Genomic DNA, 18,114 nt, shown 5'->3' with positions numbered 1-18,114 from the left:
CACACGCACACGCACACGCACACGCACACGCACACGCACACGCACACGCACACACACACACACACACACACACACACACACACACACACATAGCCACACAGATATACACACAGAAAGTGTGTATTGGACGTGTAAACGTGTGAAAGGCGGTGCTGTTTCTCACCCGGGCCCTTCACGCTGTTGCACAGATTCACCGTCAGCTCGTCCACGATGTCCAGCAGGAACTTGAAATCCTCCACGTTGTACATGTGGATCTCGTCGGGGTCGGAGGCGATGGAGCGCAGCTCGTTCTCGTCGGCGTTCTTCACCCCTGAGAAACGTCAGAGACCACGTCAACACTCGGGTTATTGATATTCCGGTTACTGAAACATTGGGAATATTCCGTTTCCATGCGTGAACAAACACACTGCAAAAGCTTAAAATCTTAACAAGAATATTTGTCTTATTTCTAATTAAAATGTCTCATTTTTAGTCAATAAATCTCGTTACACTTAAAACAAGAGTCATTACCAGAAAATAACTTATTTGACAATTTTTACCTTTTTCAAGTAAATTTTCACTAGAAATAAGTAGAAAAAATTCATTTGCAAGTAAAGTCAACTTAATTTTTTATTTTTTTTCCTTTGATTTCCTTTTTTTCTCTTTTCTCCTTTTTCTTTTTTCCCCTTGTTTTATTTTTTTAAAATTTTTAAAGTTAAATTAATTTTGATAAATAAAGTACTTAACACAATTAAGTTGACTGTACTTGCAAAATGTATTATTTACATACATGCACTGCAAAAACTCCAAATCTTACCAGGAATATTTGTCTTATTTCTAGTTAAAATTTCTCATTTTTAGTAAAAAAATCTAATTACACTTAAAACAAGACTCATCACTGGAAAAAACAACAATTTTCACCTGTTTCAAGTAAATTTTCACTTAAAATAAGTAGAAAAATCTGCCAGTGGAACAAGATTGTTTTGCTTGTAATAAGAAGATAAATCTTGTTCCACTGGCAGATTTTTCTACTTATTTCAATTGAAAATTTACTTGAAACAGGTGAAAATTGTCAAATAACAAGTTATTTATCCAGTGATGAGTCTTGTTTTAAGTGTAATGAGATTTTTTTTGACAAAAAATTAGACATTTTAACTAGAAATAAGACAAATATTCCTGGTAAGATTTTGAGTTTTTGCAGTGTAAATGCAGTCAGAGTCTAGACTAGAGCACGGCATTGTGGGTAGGAAACAGGGCATTGTGGGTAGGAAACAGGGCATTGTGGGTAGGAAACAGGGCATTGTGGGTAGGAAACAGGGCATTGTGGGTAGGAAACGGTGCATTGTGGGTAAAGACGCACCGATGGCGTACAGCTCGATGCCGCTGTCCTTCAGCTTCTGCGAGTTCAGCACGATCTCGTCCTGAGACTTCCCGTCGGTGATCAGGACGCCGATGCGGCGAGAACCGTCGCGCATCCCGACCCCGGGCTTGAAGTTGTTCTGCAGGATGAAGCTCAGCGCCAGACCTGTGAGAGGGAACCAGAGCCAGACCAATTTAAAATTGTATTACTTGCGTATAAAGCCCAAAACGTCTTAGCTCCGCATTATTTACAAGACCTGATAGTGCCTTATGTTCCTGGCAGAGCTCTCCGCTCTCAGAGTTCAGGTTTACTCGTAGTTCCTAGAGTATCCAAATGTAGATTTGGAGGGCGGGCGTTCTGCTATCAGGCACCATTACTATGGAACCAACTTCCAATCTGGGTTAAGGAGGCTGACACCACCTCCACCTTTAAAACTAAACTTAAAACCTTTCTGTTTAGTAAAGCTTATAGTTAGTGTTTAGTAAACCTCTAGCTGGTGTTGGTAAATCTCTAGGTAGTGTAAACTCTAGTGTGTTAGAGTCAGTAGTCATAGTTGCAGCTATAGAACAAGACTATAATAGTTAGTCTCAAATATAGCTTGGTGGTAGATATGCTGCTATAGGCCTATGCTGCAGGGGGGCACCGACATGATCCGCTGGGCGGTGCCTCTCACCCTTCTTCTCCTCTCCTCTTCCCTTCCTCTCTTCTCCATTACCATTTTTATTCATTATAAATATCTCATAGCTATCATTTTTGTCCATCGTTCCTGTAGTTTCTTGTGCCGGCCCCCCTTTTTTCTCTTTTGTGCATGTTTGCAGGCCGGAGCCTCGGGAGCTGCGTTCTGGCCTGTGTTCCCGCCCCCCCCCATCCCGGGTCATCCCGTTGCTGCTTCCACCTGCCTGCTGTGCTGAGTTGTTCCCTCACATGTCAGGTTGTTCCCTCACATGTCAGGTTGTTCCCTCACCTGTCATGGTGTTCCCTCCCTTGTAGGGCAGGTTGGCGATCGCCTTCTGCAGCGACTCCGGGGTGGAGTGGGCGTTCAGGTGCCACTCGATCTTCGGGTCCCCGCTGTACTGGGCCAGACCTGTGGGACCAGAACCAGAACCGGGTCAGGGAACCAAACACGGACCTTCAGCAGCGTTAGTACAGAGGTATCGGACCGCCGTGCTGGGATGAACCAGAAGATAACGATCGTTGTCCCGTCATCAAGAACTCTAACGGGAATCCAACAGGACCTTTAATGGGACCCGACCAAACCCTAGTACCCCAAACCCCTGGTACCTCAAATCCTGGTACCCCAAACCCTGGTACCCCAAACCCCTGGTACCCCAAACCCTGGTACCCCAAACCCTGGTACCCCAATTCCCTCATACCCCAAACCCTGGTACCCCAAACCCTGGTACCCCAAACCCCTCATACCCCAAACCCTGGTACCCCAAACCCCTGGTACCCCAAACCCTGGTACCCCAAACCCCTCATACCCCAAACCCTGGTACCCCAAACCCCTCATACCCCAAACCCTGGTACCCCAAACCCCTGGTACCCCAAACCCTGGTACCCCAAACCCCTGGTACCTCAAACCCTGGTACCCCAAACCCCTGGTACCCCAAACTCTGGTACCCCAAACCCTGGTACCTCAAACCCTGGTACCTCAAACCCTGGTACCTCAAACCCTAGTACCCCAAACCCATCATACCCCAAACCCCTCATACCCCAAACCCTAGTACCCCAAACCCTAGTACCCCAAACCCTGGTACCCCAAACTCTGGTACCCCAAACCCTGGTACCCCAAACGCCTGGTACCTCAAACCCTAGTACCCCAAACCCCTAGTACCCAAACACCTGGTACCCCAAACCCCTGGTACCCCAAACCCCTGGTACCCCAAACCCTGGTACCCCAAACGCCTGGTACCCCAAACCCTGGTACCCCAAACCCTAGTACCCCAAACCCTGGTACCCCAAACCCTGGTACCCCAATTCCCTCATACCCCAAACCCTAGTACCCCAAACCCCTCATACCCCAAACCCTGGTACCCCAAACCCCTGGTACCCCAAACCCTGGTACCCCAAACCCCTGGTACCCCAAACTCTGGTACCCCAAACCCCTCATACCCCAAACTCTGGTACCCCAAACCCCTCATACCCCAAACCCTGGTACCCCAAACCCTGGTACCCCAAACCCCTCATACCCCAAACCCTGGTACCCCAAACCCCTGGTACCCCAAACCCTGGTACCCCAAACCCTGGTACCCCAAACGCCTGGTACCCCAAACGCCGGTACCCCCAAACCCCTGGTACCTCAAACCCCTGGTACCCCAAACCCCTGGTACCCCAAACCCCTGGTACCCCAAACCCCTGGTACCCCAAACCCCTGATACCCCAAACCCTGGTACCCCAAACCCCTGGTACCCCAAACCCTGGTACCCCAAACCCTGGTACCCCAAACCCCTGGTACCCCAAACCCTGGTACCCCAAACCCTGGTACCCCAAACCCCTGGTACCCCAAACCCTGGTACCCCAAACCCTGGTAGCAACTAGGGGTGTAACAATATATTGTGCCACAAAACTTTGCGATACAAAAACGTCACAATACGTGTCGTGGAGGTGACAAAGTGTATCGCGATATTGGGTTATTAATATTAATCTATTGTGTTGAATAGTAACGCGCATCTGAAAAAAGAAAAAAGTCAAGTCATACATGAGAGAAACTATTCAGTTTGTGGGTAAATATTTGTACTTGTATGAAACTGAAGATCATAATGCAAACCTGACATTTACTTTTAGTTCAGTTTGTGGAAAATGGTTGGCCTGGCTTTCTCTTTAAAACTTAAACAGTTATAAAGCATTACAAACTGTAACAATAGGGCAAATGCACAGTATTGTTTTGTATTTTGTGTCTTTCAAATAAAGGTGCAAGGTTGTTAATAAAATACTGTTATAATATCGTATCGTTATCGTGACCTCAATATCGTGTATCGTACCGTATCGTGAGATTAGTGTATCGTTACACCCCTAGTACCGACCAAACCCCCTGCTAATATTAATAATTATGAATTTAACTTGTAACGCACTTTACACTCAATGAATCTCAAAGTGCTACCGACCAAACCCCTGGTACCCTAAACCCCCCGGTACCGGCCCGGCCCCCCGGTCTTACCGATCTGCACCTTGTCCGGCCCGATGTCGAACACGCTGACCATGCGGCCGATGAAGTTGCGGATGGTCTTGAAGTTGATGCGTCCGATGCTCCAGGACCCGTCCACCAGCAGCACGATGTCGGCCTTGGCCGACGTCTTGCACTGGGCGTCTGCGGAGAGACGGAGGGTCAGGACGCCGTGCCGCCGCGGCGGCTAACCCTGACCCCTGACCCCTTACCGCCAACCCCGACCCCTGACCCCCGACCCAAGTGTGAATGAGAGAGAGGGGAACAGCAGAGCATTGTGGGAAACGCTCAGAAGGAGAGCGAGGACAGTGATGTCACAGTGATGTCACAGAGTACAGATACAGTCATGACACATTGAGGCGCCGCAGTCGCGGTTGGTCATCGCCACGGCGACCGCTGTCAGTCGGTCCAAGCTGGTTCTCGTTCCTCAGGTCGTCGGGTTTATCGATCATCCGTTTATCGATCATCCGTTTATCAATCATCCGTTTATTGATCATCTGCCGACTCCGGTACCTGCGGGGGGAAAGACATCTGCTCGTCCTCGTTGCCAGGACGACAGCGGCTTCGGTTAGAACCTGGACCTGGACCAGGACCAGGTCCAGGACAGGAAGATCTGGAGCTCGGGCTACCAGGGTGCTAGCAGGGTGCTAGCAGGCTAACGGCCCCGGCGGGAGGTTTTACCCCAGGGCTCCAAGGGAGGAGGCTCGGGCTCGTCCTGCAGCGTCGTCTTCTCCTCCCCGGCTAACGGGAGGCTCACCCCTCCATCAAACACCCCGAACACGGCCACCGAGTACCGGGTTCCGGCCCTGGGGGGAAACACAGCGGTTACAATCATACGCTAGGCCAGGGATCAGCAACCCAACATGTTTTAGAGCCGTATTGGACCAAAAACACAAAAAAACAAATATGTCTGGAGCCGCAAAAAATGAAAAGTCTTGTATCAGCTTTAGAATGAAGGCAAATGGTGAAAGGAGAAATGTCTAAAAAAAGAAGTCAAAATGTGGAGAAAAAAGTCAAAATTTAGAGAAAAAAGTCAAAATGTTGAGATTAATGTTGAAGTACAATCTCGAGAAAAAATTTCAAATGTTGAGAAAAAAAGGAAAAAGGAAGAAAAAAAAGAGGAAAAAAAGGAAAGAAAGAAGAAAAAAGAAAAAAAAAACAAGAAAAGAAAGAAAAAAGGAAAAAAAGAGAAAAAAGAGAAAAAAAGAGAAAATAAAGACAAAGAAAGAGAAAAAAAGGAAGAAAAAAAGAAGAAAAAAGGAAAAAAAGGAAAAAAAGAAGAAAAAAGCAAAAAAAAACAAGAAAAGAAAGAAAAAAAGAGAAAAAAGAGTAAAGAAAGAGAAAAAAGGAAGAAAAAAAAGAAGAAAAAGGGGAAAAAAAGGTCAAACATTTTTGAAAAAGCTCCAGGAGCCACTAGGGCGGCGCTAAAGAGCCGCATGCGGCTCTAGAGCCGCGGGTTGCCGACCCCTGCGCTAGGCTAATTTTGTACCCTGGGGGGAAACACAGGGGACCGGAGATCAAAGTTTACCATCAAAATGCCTGATTAATTATTAACGAAAATTCTAAAAAATAAACTTTAACACCAGCTACTTCTGCTACCTGCTGTAACCGTCATAAATCTGTACCAGTTGGTTGTTGTCATGGAAACATTGTTGCTTCCCTGACGTGGAATGATCTGCTGTGATGAGACTTTAGAATAGAAGCCGTGGTATAAGCTCATTATACCACAGTTAACAACCAATCAGCTCATTATACCACAGTTAACAACCAATCAGATCATTATACCACAGTTAACAACCAATCAGATCATTATACCACAGTTAACAACCAATCAGATCATTATACCACAGTTAACAACCAATCAGATCATTATACCACAGTTAACAACCAATCAGATCATTATACCACAGTTAACAACCAATCAGATCATTATACCACAGTTAACAACCAATCAGATCATTATACCACAGTTAACAACCAATCAGATCATTATACCACAGTTAATAACCAATCAGATCATTATACCACAGTTAACAACCAATCAGATCATTATACCACAGTTAACAACCAATCAGATCATTATACCACAGTTAACAACCAATCAGATCATTATACCACAGTTAACAACCAATCAGATCATTACACCACAGTTAACAACCAATCAGAGTGCAGGATTTCACCTTTCTGTTTTCTAATGGTATGTTTATGTCTCAGTTTCAGTTTCAGTTTCAGTTTCAGTTCTGTCCCTCCTGTTTCCATCTACCTGATTGTCGTCACCTGTGTCTCGTTATCCTGTTATATCTGGTCTGGTCTTCCCTGTTCCTCCTGATCCGGACTGTTTCCTTCCTCCATGTGGCATGTCAAGTTTTAGTGGTTTTCGATCCTGATTAAGGCCCCGTTTCCACATAGCCGGGTATTTACAAAAACGGATATTTCCCCCTCTACGTTTTGAAAAATTCCATCATTTACACGAGATCGTTTTCAAAATCTCTTCGTTTACACGAATCCGCATAAAAACGCTGTTAACGTCATGCCAGCCAATCAGAATCCTGGAAAAACATCAACAAATGACACGTGTAACTTCCAGTTAAGGCTGATTTATGGTTCCGCGTTACACCAACGCAGAGCCTACGGCGTAGGGTACGCGGCGACGCCACCGTACGGCGCGCATCGCCGCGTACCCTACGCCGTAGGCTCTGCGTTGGTGTAACGCAGGACCATAATTCAGGCTTTACTTCCAAGATGAACCAGAGTCTTTGGTTTGGAGTGACAGAGAAGTGGAGTTACTTCTCAACATTTTGACTTTTTTCTTGGCCACCTACCCCCACTTTTTTCTCAAAATTTCACCTTTTTTCTTAAAATTTCACCTTTTGTCTTGACTCTTTTCTCAAAATGTTGACTTTTTTCTCAAAATGTCAACTTTTTTCTCAACTTTTTACTCAAAATTTTGACTTTTTCTCGACTTTTTTCTCAAACTTTCGACTTTTTTCTCAAACTTTCAACTTTTTTCTCAAAATTTCAACTTTTTTCTCGACTTTTTTCTCAAAATTTTGTCTTTTTTCTCAAAAATTCTCAAAAACTGATATTTCCCCCTCTACGTTTATAAAAATCCCATCATTTCCAGGAACCTGCATAAATATCTGTTAAGGTGCTATGAGCAGCCAAACCTACAGGGGGCAGTGTAACGAGAAGATAAAGTCATGCTAGCCAATCAGAATCCTGGAAAAAAACATCAACAAATGACACGAGTAACTTCCAGTTACTTCCAAGATGAACCAGAGTCTTTCACTTGGAGTGACAGAGAAGTGGAGTTACTTTTAAGTGTGACGTTAGAATATTAAACAGGTAAAATACAAGAAAATATTGACGGTTACAAACTAATTGTAACCACAGGTGTCACTCATGACGCTGGTGACGTTTCTGTCTCATAATGTGACGTTCTGAAGAATAAATGTCCGTTTCTCTCCGTTTACAAGCAAACGTGAAGACGGAGGTTTTAAAAATCTACACTTTGGCCGGAGTTTTCAGAAATGATGGTTTTTGGAGACTTTGAGCTTCGTTTTCGTGTAAACGAACGAACAAAACGCATGAAAACACCTCAGTTTTTGCTACGTGTAAACGGGGCCTAAAGCTAGGGTCTACGATCTTGAGTTTTTAAAAAAAAAGACACCTACTCCCCACACAAACTCCCTCCCCCCTGTGTTCGGCCTCACATGAAGCTCCCCCTCTGGTACGGGAGCCAGCAGGACCAAAAACAAGCGGCACCTTTGCCGAAGCACCGCTTCGTCAAATAATTTCTCTCAATATGTCCTTGGTGTTGCCGTACTCTGGGAGGGGGGAGTAGGTGAGGACTGTCCAATCACTGACATTCAAGCAGATTGACCAATAGGTGCCGTTCGGGCCGAATGGCGCCTATTGGTCGACTTCTTTGCAGGATTACAGCAGATAGAAGAAATATTTTCCTTTGGTTCTTTTTGCTAATCATATTTCATAGGTAACACTATTGGGCCTGTGAGGTTAATCAACCTTTTTGAATAAATTTGTCTTTATGAAACTATCAGAATTAGCACCAGAATCAAGTCAGCTTAGGAGAACTGACTGTTTCCACATGCTGAGTTTGTCAGGGGGGTTGACTGACAGCTGCCTCATTGTCTTTAAAGGTTAGCTAAGGGTTAGTTGACCATCTGGTGACACAACACCCCCTTGACCATTTGAGTTTTTTAAAAGGATGTTTGTTGCTCTGCACACCACAGATAAGTTGCTTATTAACTGAAAAGTCATAGGTGTGACCTTTCTAACCATCATCTGATACCATGTCTGTTCTCCATCTGTTCATTGTCCATTATCTATACATTGACAGTCCAAATATGGTCATTCCTGTCACCCTTTCCTCAAATAAAAAGCGTCCTGCAGAAGCAGCAAGTTGAGAGAAGACCTGACGAGTTCTCAGAGGAGGGTCGTGTTGCCCTGAAGCTCCTCAGACTTCTCTCCAAAGCTTCTGCAGAAGCGCCTTAAAGATCATCCAACAGTTCCTAAGTTATGTTGATTTAGGAACCTAACAGGCCATAACAACCGTATAAATTATTTTGATAAAAATGTACAATATGTAAAATCGTAGACCCTAGCTTTAAGTTCTGGTTTTTGGTTTCTGCCTTTTTTGATCCTGCTCTGCAGCACTTTTGGTTTTGCTGAATAAATCCTGCTTGGTGACCTCCTGCTCTCCTGCTCTCCTGCGTTTGGGTCCATCAAACCTAATCGTGACAGTAACACGGTGACCAGCTCTCGGCCTATGACTGGTATAACCCCCTGAACCAGAACCCCCTGTAAAGTTCCTCCAGACCCACCTGAGCTCCTCCAGAACCACGGTGTTGTCGTGCGGGCCGACCTGCAGAACCCCCAGGTCCACCTCGTCCCCCGCCGGGTGGAACGTCACCTTGTAGCCCCGGATGTCTCCGGGCGCCGCGTCCCACGACACCCGGAAGCTGGTCTTGCTGGGCTCCGAGGTCTGCAGGTTCCTGGGGGCCTTGAAGGGGGGCACTGGAACCCAGAGAGAACCGGGCCGTCAGGACCGGGTCAAGAACCGTCAGGACCGGGTCCAGAACCGGACCGTCAGGGCCGGTTCAGGACCGTCAGGACCACGTGGTCCAGGACCTTTCGAGTTTTTTCTCAACATTATGACTTTTTTTCCAGAACAAACAAGTGAGCGAACGAACGGACGGACGGACGGACAGACGGACAAACGAACGAACGAACGAACGAACGAACGAACGAACGAACGAACGAACGAACGAACGAACGAACGAACGAACGAACAAAAAAGCGAACAAGTGAACGAACGAGCGAATGAAAGAACGAACGAACGAGCGAATGAAAGAACGAACGAACGAGCGAATGAACGAGCGAACGAACGAACAAACAAGTGAGCGAACGAACGGACGAACAAACGAACGAACGAACAAAAAAGCGAACAAGCAAACGAACAAGTGAGCGAATGAACGAACGAACAAACAAACAAAAAAGCGAACAAGCGAACGAACAAGCGAACGAACGAACAAACAAGTGAGCGAACGAACGGACGAACAAACGAACGAACGAACAAAAAAGCAAACAAGCAAACGAACGAGCGAATGAACGAACGAACGAGCAAACAAGTGAGCGAACGAACGGACGAACGAACGAACAAACAAAAAAGCGAACAAGCAAACGAACAAGTGAGCGAATGAACGAACGAACAAACAAACAAAAAAGCGAACAAGCGAACGAACAAGCGAACGAACGAACGAACAAACAAACAAAAAAGCAAATGAATGAACGAACGAACAAACAAACGAACGAACAAGCAAACAAACAAACCAGTGAACGAACGAACGAACGAACAAGTGAACTAGCAAACAAACGAGCGAGCAAACGGGCGAACGAACGAGTGAACTACTCTACTATTTTAACATTTTGACTTTTTTCTGCACAGTTGCAGACCCTTGTAGCGCCTGTGCTAGTCTGAGCTTGGTGTTTCCTCTAAACAACACCAGCGTCGGCTCCTTCTGTGGTTCAGGTTCTAACGTCCCGGTTCAAACGTCTGGGTTTCTCAGTGTCGTCTCTCAGAGTGAATGATGGACCAACGTACGTGTCGTTCCTACTCCTTGCCTTGCTTTGCCTTCCCCGCGCTTGTAGACGGGCAGGACGGAGACGTCGTAGGTCGTCAGCGGCGTCAGGCGCTTCAGGACGGCGGTGCTAGCGGACCCGGCCGCCTTCAGGACGCCCTCCTTAGCGCCGCCGCCGCCGCCGCCGCGGGGCACGAACTTGATCCGGTAGCTCAGCACCTTCCCCGGCGCCGGCGTCCACGACACCTTCATGCTCCGCTCCGTCTCCTCCGACACCGTCAGCCGCCGCGCCGCGGCCGAGGCTGAAAACAGGGAAGAGACGAGCAAACATTGACTTTAAATTCCAAACAAGACAATGGCCACAGTTAAGGTTTAAATGGATAAAGAAATACCATATATACGACCGACCTGTCCCACATATGGACTCACTAGTTATTATAATACTAGTCCGAGCACCACTCTTGTTTTCAACACTTTTTTTGAAATCATTCTAAATGTTTTTAAATCAATCTTCTTCTATCTGGCATGATTTCTGAAGTGTCTTGTAGTGTGTAAGATTGCAACACATTTGTATTTATAGTTCCATCATAAAATACAAACAAAGTTTGACTTAGGGCTGGGCGATATATCGAGATTTTAATATATATCGATATATTTTCAAACGCGATATGGTACGAGACAATATCGTTTATATTGATTTAATTTTTTTTATTTTTTTTTTTACTTTTTTTTTAATGATTTTGATATAGCTTATTTTGTGACAAATTGACTTGAATGTTTTATTTGAGATTTGCACAAATGTTTTGTTATTTGCACAACTGTCAACCTCAGTGGAAAAGTCTGCCTGTTACTGTCTACATTGTATTAATTACAGTGTATTTTAATTTAATTTATGCAGGAAAGGGATATTTGTTTTATTTTATTCAAGAAGCATTTTTATTCTATATATGCAGGCAGTTTATTTTTATTTCATTTGTTTTATACATGTTGATATTGTGCAGACCTCTGTTAATAAAGGAACCTGTGTGACATTTGGCACGAGGCTTTGTATTAAAACTGACTGTTTTTTCAAGGGTTTGATCAGAAAAAATGAAGCTAACAGAGAAGCTAACAGATATGCTAACAGAGATGCTAACAGAGATGCTAACAGAGAAGCTAACAGAGATGCTAACAGAGATGCTAACAGAGATGCTATGCTATAATGCTTTGGGGGAAACCCCAATTATGGCACAGAATAAATATCGAGATATATATCGAGTATCAACATTCAGCTAGAAAATATTTAGATATGACTTTTATGACCTTATTCGTCATTGACCCACATACTTCTGCTGTTTTTCCATGAAAGAGCTCTTATTTAATTTATTCTAATTACTCTTTTTGCCGTCAAGTCTACAAATATTCGTTGATTCTTTTTAAGCTTCAAATGATGTGGATGTAAACCTAACATGAACAGCTGTGGAATTAAGGCAACTTGGATCTGTAAAATATTTTCAGTCCATTGTTTAAAGCGCTGATCTAACTGTGCAGGTCTCGCGCTGACGGAAACCGTTGGAACGGGTCGGGGCGTTGACGGATCAGCGGCCGGTGCGGCGACGGCTGCGCAAGCAGCAAAGGCTGCTGGGAAAGGTTTGTTGTTGGTGGCCGGAGGTTCTGGTTTCCCAGCAGCCAACGGGGTGGCCGTAACTCCAGCCAGGAACCGGACTCCTTCCTGGACTAGGACGACTCTGAAGAGCCCAGACCCAACAGAACCGTCACATCTGCACAAGTTTTAACGTGACGCAAAGTGAAATGAAGCTTTACTTTGAAAGAGAGAATGCTAAATGGACGGTCCTGAATCTGCTGGGGTTCAGACTAACAAGCGACCTTGGCAGTAGCGGAGCCAGAAGGGGGTGGGGGACCGCAGGCAGGTGGAAGCAGCAGTTGGCAATAGCGGAGCCAGAAGAGGGTTAGGGGGGCCGGTCTCCACGGGGCCCAGAAGTTCATAGGGCCCAATGATAGGGCCCCGTTTGTGTGATACGTTCACCTATAATCGTAAATTGTAGGCTATAATTACGATAAAATGTGCATTGTGCCTCCAGTGTAGCTAATTAGCGCCACGAGGCACTCCTCCTCGGGGAGTGCCTCGTGGCGCAGATTTCGGAGGACCCAGGCGAATCATATATCAAAACGTGTGTCTCAATCGGGAATAGTGTGCTATGACTTTTGGTGTTTATTCCCAAAAAAACGGCCAAAAAAACCCATTCAAAGTGGATGGGAAAAGGTAAAAAAAAAAGCCAAAATTCACCTTTTTTCTGAGTCACCTAACTTTCTCATACTTGCATGTAGAAATGTGATTCAAACTTCAAAATATGAGCACACAAGCGAGGACTGGAAATCACTTTTTCGTCAAATCTAGAGTGCGGGTGTCGGTTGGTAGAGTGGGAGAAACGGTAAAAAAATAAGCTTAATTTTTATTTGTAACTTGAGCTCGCGGCCAAACCGTAAAAAGGAGACAAATAATTTTTGGTCAGAATGTAGACATAGGTGTTGGGATTCATAAAATGTGACTTTGACAGGTGGGGTATGCACAAAATTTAAACGGGGGGGGCTAGAGTGCCGCCAATACCGGTCTCAGTCTCCATTGACTGTAATGTAATCAAAAGTTTTCTTCAAAAGAATCTCACTCTGTCTTCACTCTGAGCTTACACAATCATTTTAAGGAATATCTGAATAAAATTAAGATTGTCAGAATCTGCCGGGTTCTGTGTCTCTCACGATGTTTTTGGTTTTTGGCTACGAGTTACAGTTTGATCACAAATCGGAGTTATTTGAGACCTTGTCAAAAACCAAAATATGGGTTTTTCTCACAACCAAACCGGAGGTTCTGAAGAGAGGTTCTTGTTGCCAGGGCAACCAGAGCTCAGCTGCTGACTCATTCAGCCAGAACTGGTCACATGACTCAGTCACTAAAGACTTCATATACTTTAACCTGAAAACTGGAGACGCCTAAAAGAATTCTGGGAAATCTGACCCCTGACCTTTGACCTTAGCCGACCTGCAGCCTCACGGCCGGGAAGCTGGAACCGGTTCATACATATATATATATATATATATATATATATATATATATATATATATATATATATATATATATATATATACATATATATATATATATATATATATATATATTAATTCCCCCCTTCACACACACACACACACACACACACACACACACACACACACACACACACACACACACACACACACACACACACACACACACACACACACACAGGTTTGACATAGAGTCATGGGTGGTGTCGTCTGACTCGGTTTTGAGTCCTTGAACTTCATTGGTGCAAATTAGCCCCGCCCCTTCTTCTGATTGGTCGATATTTGATAGTCCGATAACTTTTTAATGGTTTGACATAGAGAGTCGTGTGTGGTGTCATCGGACTTGGTTTTGAGTCCTTCATCTTAATTGCTGAAAAATGCAGCACAAATGTACACAAATGGGCAGCAGTTAGAATAATTGGAGTACAGTACATTTTTGTAACCTTCCAGTTGTGAGTTGCGATTGTTTGAGTTCTCTGTTACCAGTCTGTCCGTCCAATCAATAGACTGATCACTGAAAATTAATTGTTTGAAATCTATCAAGAATCTCATCATAATGTACACAGATGGGCAGCAGCCCCCCGTGGCACTCTCGAAATTTCTGCGAGGAAATTTTCTAGTTCTTACTTTACAACTGTCCTGAACGCATAAGGGCTGTGAGCCAACGCTGATTGGCTGTAAAGCCTGAATTATGGTTCCGCGTTAAATCGACGCAGAGCCTACGCCGTAGGGTGCGCATCGCTGCGTACCCTACTGGTCTGGTCTCTTACCGTCGGTGGTCTCCAGCCCGGTCAGCGGTGAGCTCTCCGTGTCTCCGTAGGCGGCGACCACCGACACCTGGTACCGGGTCTCGGGCGTCAGGCCGTCCAGCAGCGTCCGGGTCTCGTCCCCCGGGACCGTCTTCTCCCCCGACTCCGTGGAGAACAGAGACTTCCACCGGACCCGGTAGGAACGCACGTCGCCCGGCGCCGCCGTCCACGACGCCGCAAAGCTGCTGTCCGTCACGTCGCTGGTGACCAGGTTAGCGGGAGGACCAATCTCTGGGGACGAGAGACAAGGATGAGAGGGTGAATGAGGTAGAGAGACCAGGATGAGAGGGTGAATGAGGTAGGGAGACCAGGATGAGAGGGTGAATGAGGTACGGAGACCAGTAGGGTCCTTGTAATGTTCCCTAGGGATTGGGACACCACTTGCTCCGTCACTGCGTGGTTTATGTTCGGGTACGTAAGCGACTGCGTAGTTACGTTTGCACATACGTCACACCATATCAGGAAGCCCAGAGATAAAAGCTGTTTTAATTTCCGCTGTAGCGCTGTTAATATGCCACTTTATTAAGTTTTAATATTTTTTCAGGCGTAAAAGTAACAGTTAAGAGTTCTTTCCTAAGATGTACACCTTTCAAAATATGAGCACACAAGCGAGGACTGGAAATCACTTTTTCGTCAAATCTAGAGTGCGGGTGTTGGTTGCTAGAGTGGGAGAAACAGAAAAAAAATAACCTGAATTTTTATTTGTAACTCGAGCTCACGGCCAAACGGAGACAGGAGACAAAGTAAAGGAGTAAAGGAGTAAAAGGAGACAAATCATTTTTGGTCAGAATGTAGACATAGGTGTTGGGATTCATAAAATGTGACTTTGACAGGAGGGGTCTGCACAAAATTTAAACGGGGGAGGCAACTTTATTAAGTTTTAATATTTTTTCAGGTGGAAAAGTAACCGTTAAGATCCCCAACCTGGGCTCAGTTTATCCAAATAACGCCTGTTAAGAAATTTGCTCCGATGTTTTCGGGGATGAGAAGAGCCGCCGGCTCGGGAGTTGATTTATGATTCCGCGTTAAACCGACGCAGAGCCTACGGCGTAGGGTACGGTGTAGGGTACGGCGTAGGGTACGGCGAGAAGTCTGAAGAGTTTACGACGGCGTCACGGCAACGGCGTCACGGCAACGGCGTCACAGCGTCAGGGCAACGGCGTCAGGGCAACGGCGTCACGGCAACGGCGTCACGGCAACGGCGTTACGGCAACGGCGTCACGGCAACGGCGTCACAGCAACGGTGTCACAGCGTCACGGCAACGGCGTCACGGCAACGGCGTCACGGCAACGGCGTCACAGCAACGGTGTCACGGCAACGGCGTCACGGCAACGGCGTCACGGCAACGGCGTCACGGCAACAGCGTCACAGCAACGGCGTCGCGGCCACGGCGTCACGGCGTCACTGCAACGGCGTCACTGCAACGGCGTCACGGCAACGGCGTCACAGCGTCACTGCAACGGCGTCACGGCAACGGCGTCACGGCAACGGCGTCACAGCGTCGCGGCAACGGCGTCGGCTCTGCGTTGGTGTAACGCGGAACCTTAAATCAGGACCTGGTCAGAGTCCAGACCTGAACCTGATGGAAATGCTGAGTCGGGACCTCCAGAGAGCTTCTTCTTCTTCTTCTGCTGCTGCTGCCGGTTCCTGCGCAGATGGAAACTCAGGAGTATTTATCCAGGACGGGCCGGATTGTTGACTCTGAGAGTTTCCAGACGTTTCCAGATGTTTCACCGCCGCAGCTCAGGTTTCTGACAGCTCAAGTAAACACGAGCCAAAACCTCAAAACCTCGAGGGCTCGTGTTGCTGCAGACGCAGGACACGTCTGGAAACCCTTTAGAGACGTCTGCAGACGTCCTCAAAGACGTCTGGAGACGTCCTCAAAGACGTCTGGAAACCCTTTAGAGACGTCTCCTGCCGTCCTCAAAGACGGCAGGAGACGTCCTTAAAGACGTCTGGAGACGTCTTTAAGGACGGCAGGAGACGTCCTTAAAGACGTCTGGAAACCCTTTAGAGACGTCTCCAGACGTCCTCAAAGACGGCAGGAGACGTCCTTAAAGACGTCTGGAGACGTCTTTAAGGACGGCAGGAGAGGATCCACCTCTCGGACTGTTGCCGCGGCGACGCGACGGCCAACATCAACGTCAGCTTCAGATTCAGGAAATTCGTTAACTTTCATTAATTTCTACGGAAAGCTGTTTAGTTCTGAGTCCCTGACCTCCGAGGAAACCTAAAGCCGGGCAGACACGGTGCCATATTTTAAATCGTTTGATTCAGCCCCGTCTCCAACTGCACGACTAGATCGCTGAGTTCAAACGTTCCCACGATTTATGGTCTCACACTGTACGACCCGATGCTCTGATGCTCCGTCTGCTCACACTATACGATCATAATCCTCACACTATACGATCATAATCCTCACACTATACGATCATAATCCTCACACTATACGATCATAATCCTCACACTATACGATCATAGTCCTCACACTATACGATCATAATCCTCCGTCTGCTCACACTATACGATCATAATCCTCACACTATACGATCATAATCCTCACGCTCAGAGCCGTCTGGGAGATTTGCGAGGCCCTGTGCGAATTGGCATGGGGTTTTTCGGGTCGGATCGGGTGTCTATATGCGCAATTTTAACTCTCCAATTAGCAAAATACTGGATACCTTCCCCTGCCTCATCATCATCTCTTGCCTCCACGTGGGGCCCCACGGCTGCTTGAGACCCGGTCGGATCGGTGATTTTTCTAACAAATTTATCAAACAAGCCTTTCAGAGAGGCATTAAACTCTTCCATTTTCTTTAGTTTTTTTCTTTTTTCATCCCCTGATGGAAATTTCCTGAATCTGTCTCGTTCTCTCGACATTGTGTGACAGTTTGTTCCAACTCCACCGTCTGGATCAGAGCAGCTTGTGTCTGCGCTTGGTCTGACGCAGTGCATCATTGCACATATATTTATTGATATGCACAGACTAGTACACATTTAGGTCTGTAATGGAATGTGACTGTTGATATTTATAAGTGAAAAAACGAAAGAAAAAAAACGAAAAAAAAAAACGAAAAAAAAAAAATATATATATTTTTTTTTTTTCAAAAACGGCCCATAGCGCGAGGCCCCTTGGGGCGCGAGGCCCCGTGCGGTCGCACGGTTCGCATACCCCTTGCGGCGGATCTGCTCACACTATACGATCATAATCCTCACACTATACGATCATAATCCTCCCGTCGGACTTCTGTTACTGGAACTGCAACGCCAAAGAGAAGTGGAAGAGGAGGAACTCTGAAGTGGGAGACACCGAAGATGCTCAGCAAAAACAAACGCGCTGCCTTTAGCAATTTGTGCCATTCTGCGTGGCGATAAATAAAAAAAGATTAGACAACGTCGTGATTGGACGAGGAATTGTCTGGGCAGACGTGGGAAATGCGGGCCTTCTTTCTGCTATTAAAACATGATTTGTAATGTGAATTTGCAACACTTTAAACTACAAATAATAGTTTTTGACGTGACATCAGAGATTGTGCATGCTCTCTGTGAAAGGATGAGGCTAATCGGGTCGTAGCTGCTTCAACTGTGATTCCTTCACGAGG

At 46.1% G+C, this 18,114-nt stretch overlaps 1 protein-coding gene across 1 annotated transcript in view; it reads right to left on the bottom strand.

Annotated features, from left to right (window-relative positions):
- LOC133418655 (collagen alpha-1(XII) chain-like) overlaps nucleotides 1-18,114 on the bottom strand; it is a 191,174-nt gene that overhangs the window by 125,025 nt on the left and 48,035 nt on the right. The window contains exons 12-19 of the mRNA XM_061707468.1: nucleotides 14,473-14,742; nucleotides 10,627-10,905; nucleotides 9,347-9,539; nucleotides 5,184-5,308; nucleotides 4,497-4,646; nucleotides 2,304-2,423; nucleotides 1,340-1,504; nucleotides 164-310 (exon numbers count right to left, since the gene is read on the bottom strand). Coding sequence (XP_061563452.1) covers nucleotides 164-310; nucleotides 1,340-1,504; nucleotides 2,304-2,423; nucleotides 4,497-4,646; nucleotides 5,184-5,308; nucleotides 9,347-9,539; nucleotides 10,627-10,905; nucleotides 14,473-14,742 — 1,449 coding nt within the window. The remainder of the gene's footprint in view (nucleotides 1-163; nucleotides 311-1,339; nucleotides 1,505-2,303; nucleotides 2,424-4,496; nucleotides 4,647-5,183; nucleotides 5,309-9,346; nucleotides 9,540-10,626; nucleotides 10,906-14,472; nucleotides 14,743-18,114) is intronic.

Source organism: Cololabis saira, chromosome 18 (assembly GCF_033807715.1).
Source record: "Cololabis saira isolate AMF1-May2022 chromosome 18, fColSai1.1, whole genome shotgun sequence".
Classification (NCBI taxonomy): Eukaryota; Metazoa; Chordata; class Actinopteri; order Beloniformes; family Belonidae; genus Cololabis; species Cololabis saira.
Note: the sequence above shows the minus strand (reverse complement) of the source record. Positions and strands in the feature narration are given on the sequence as shown.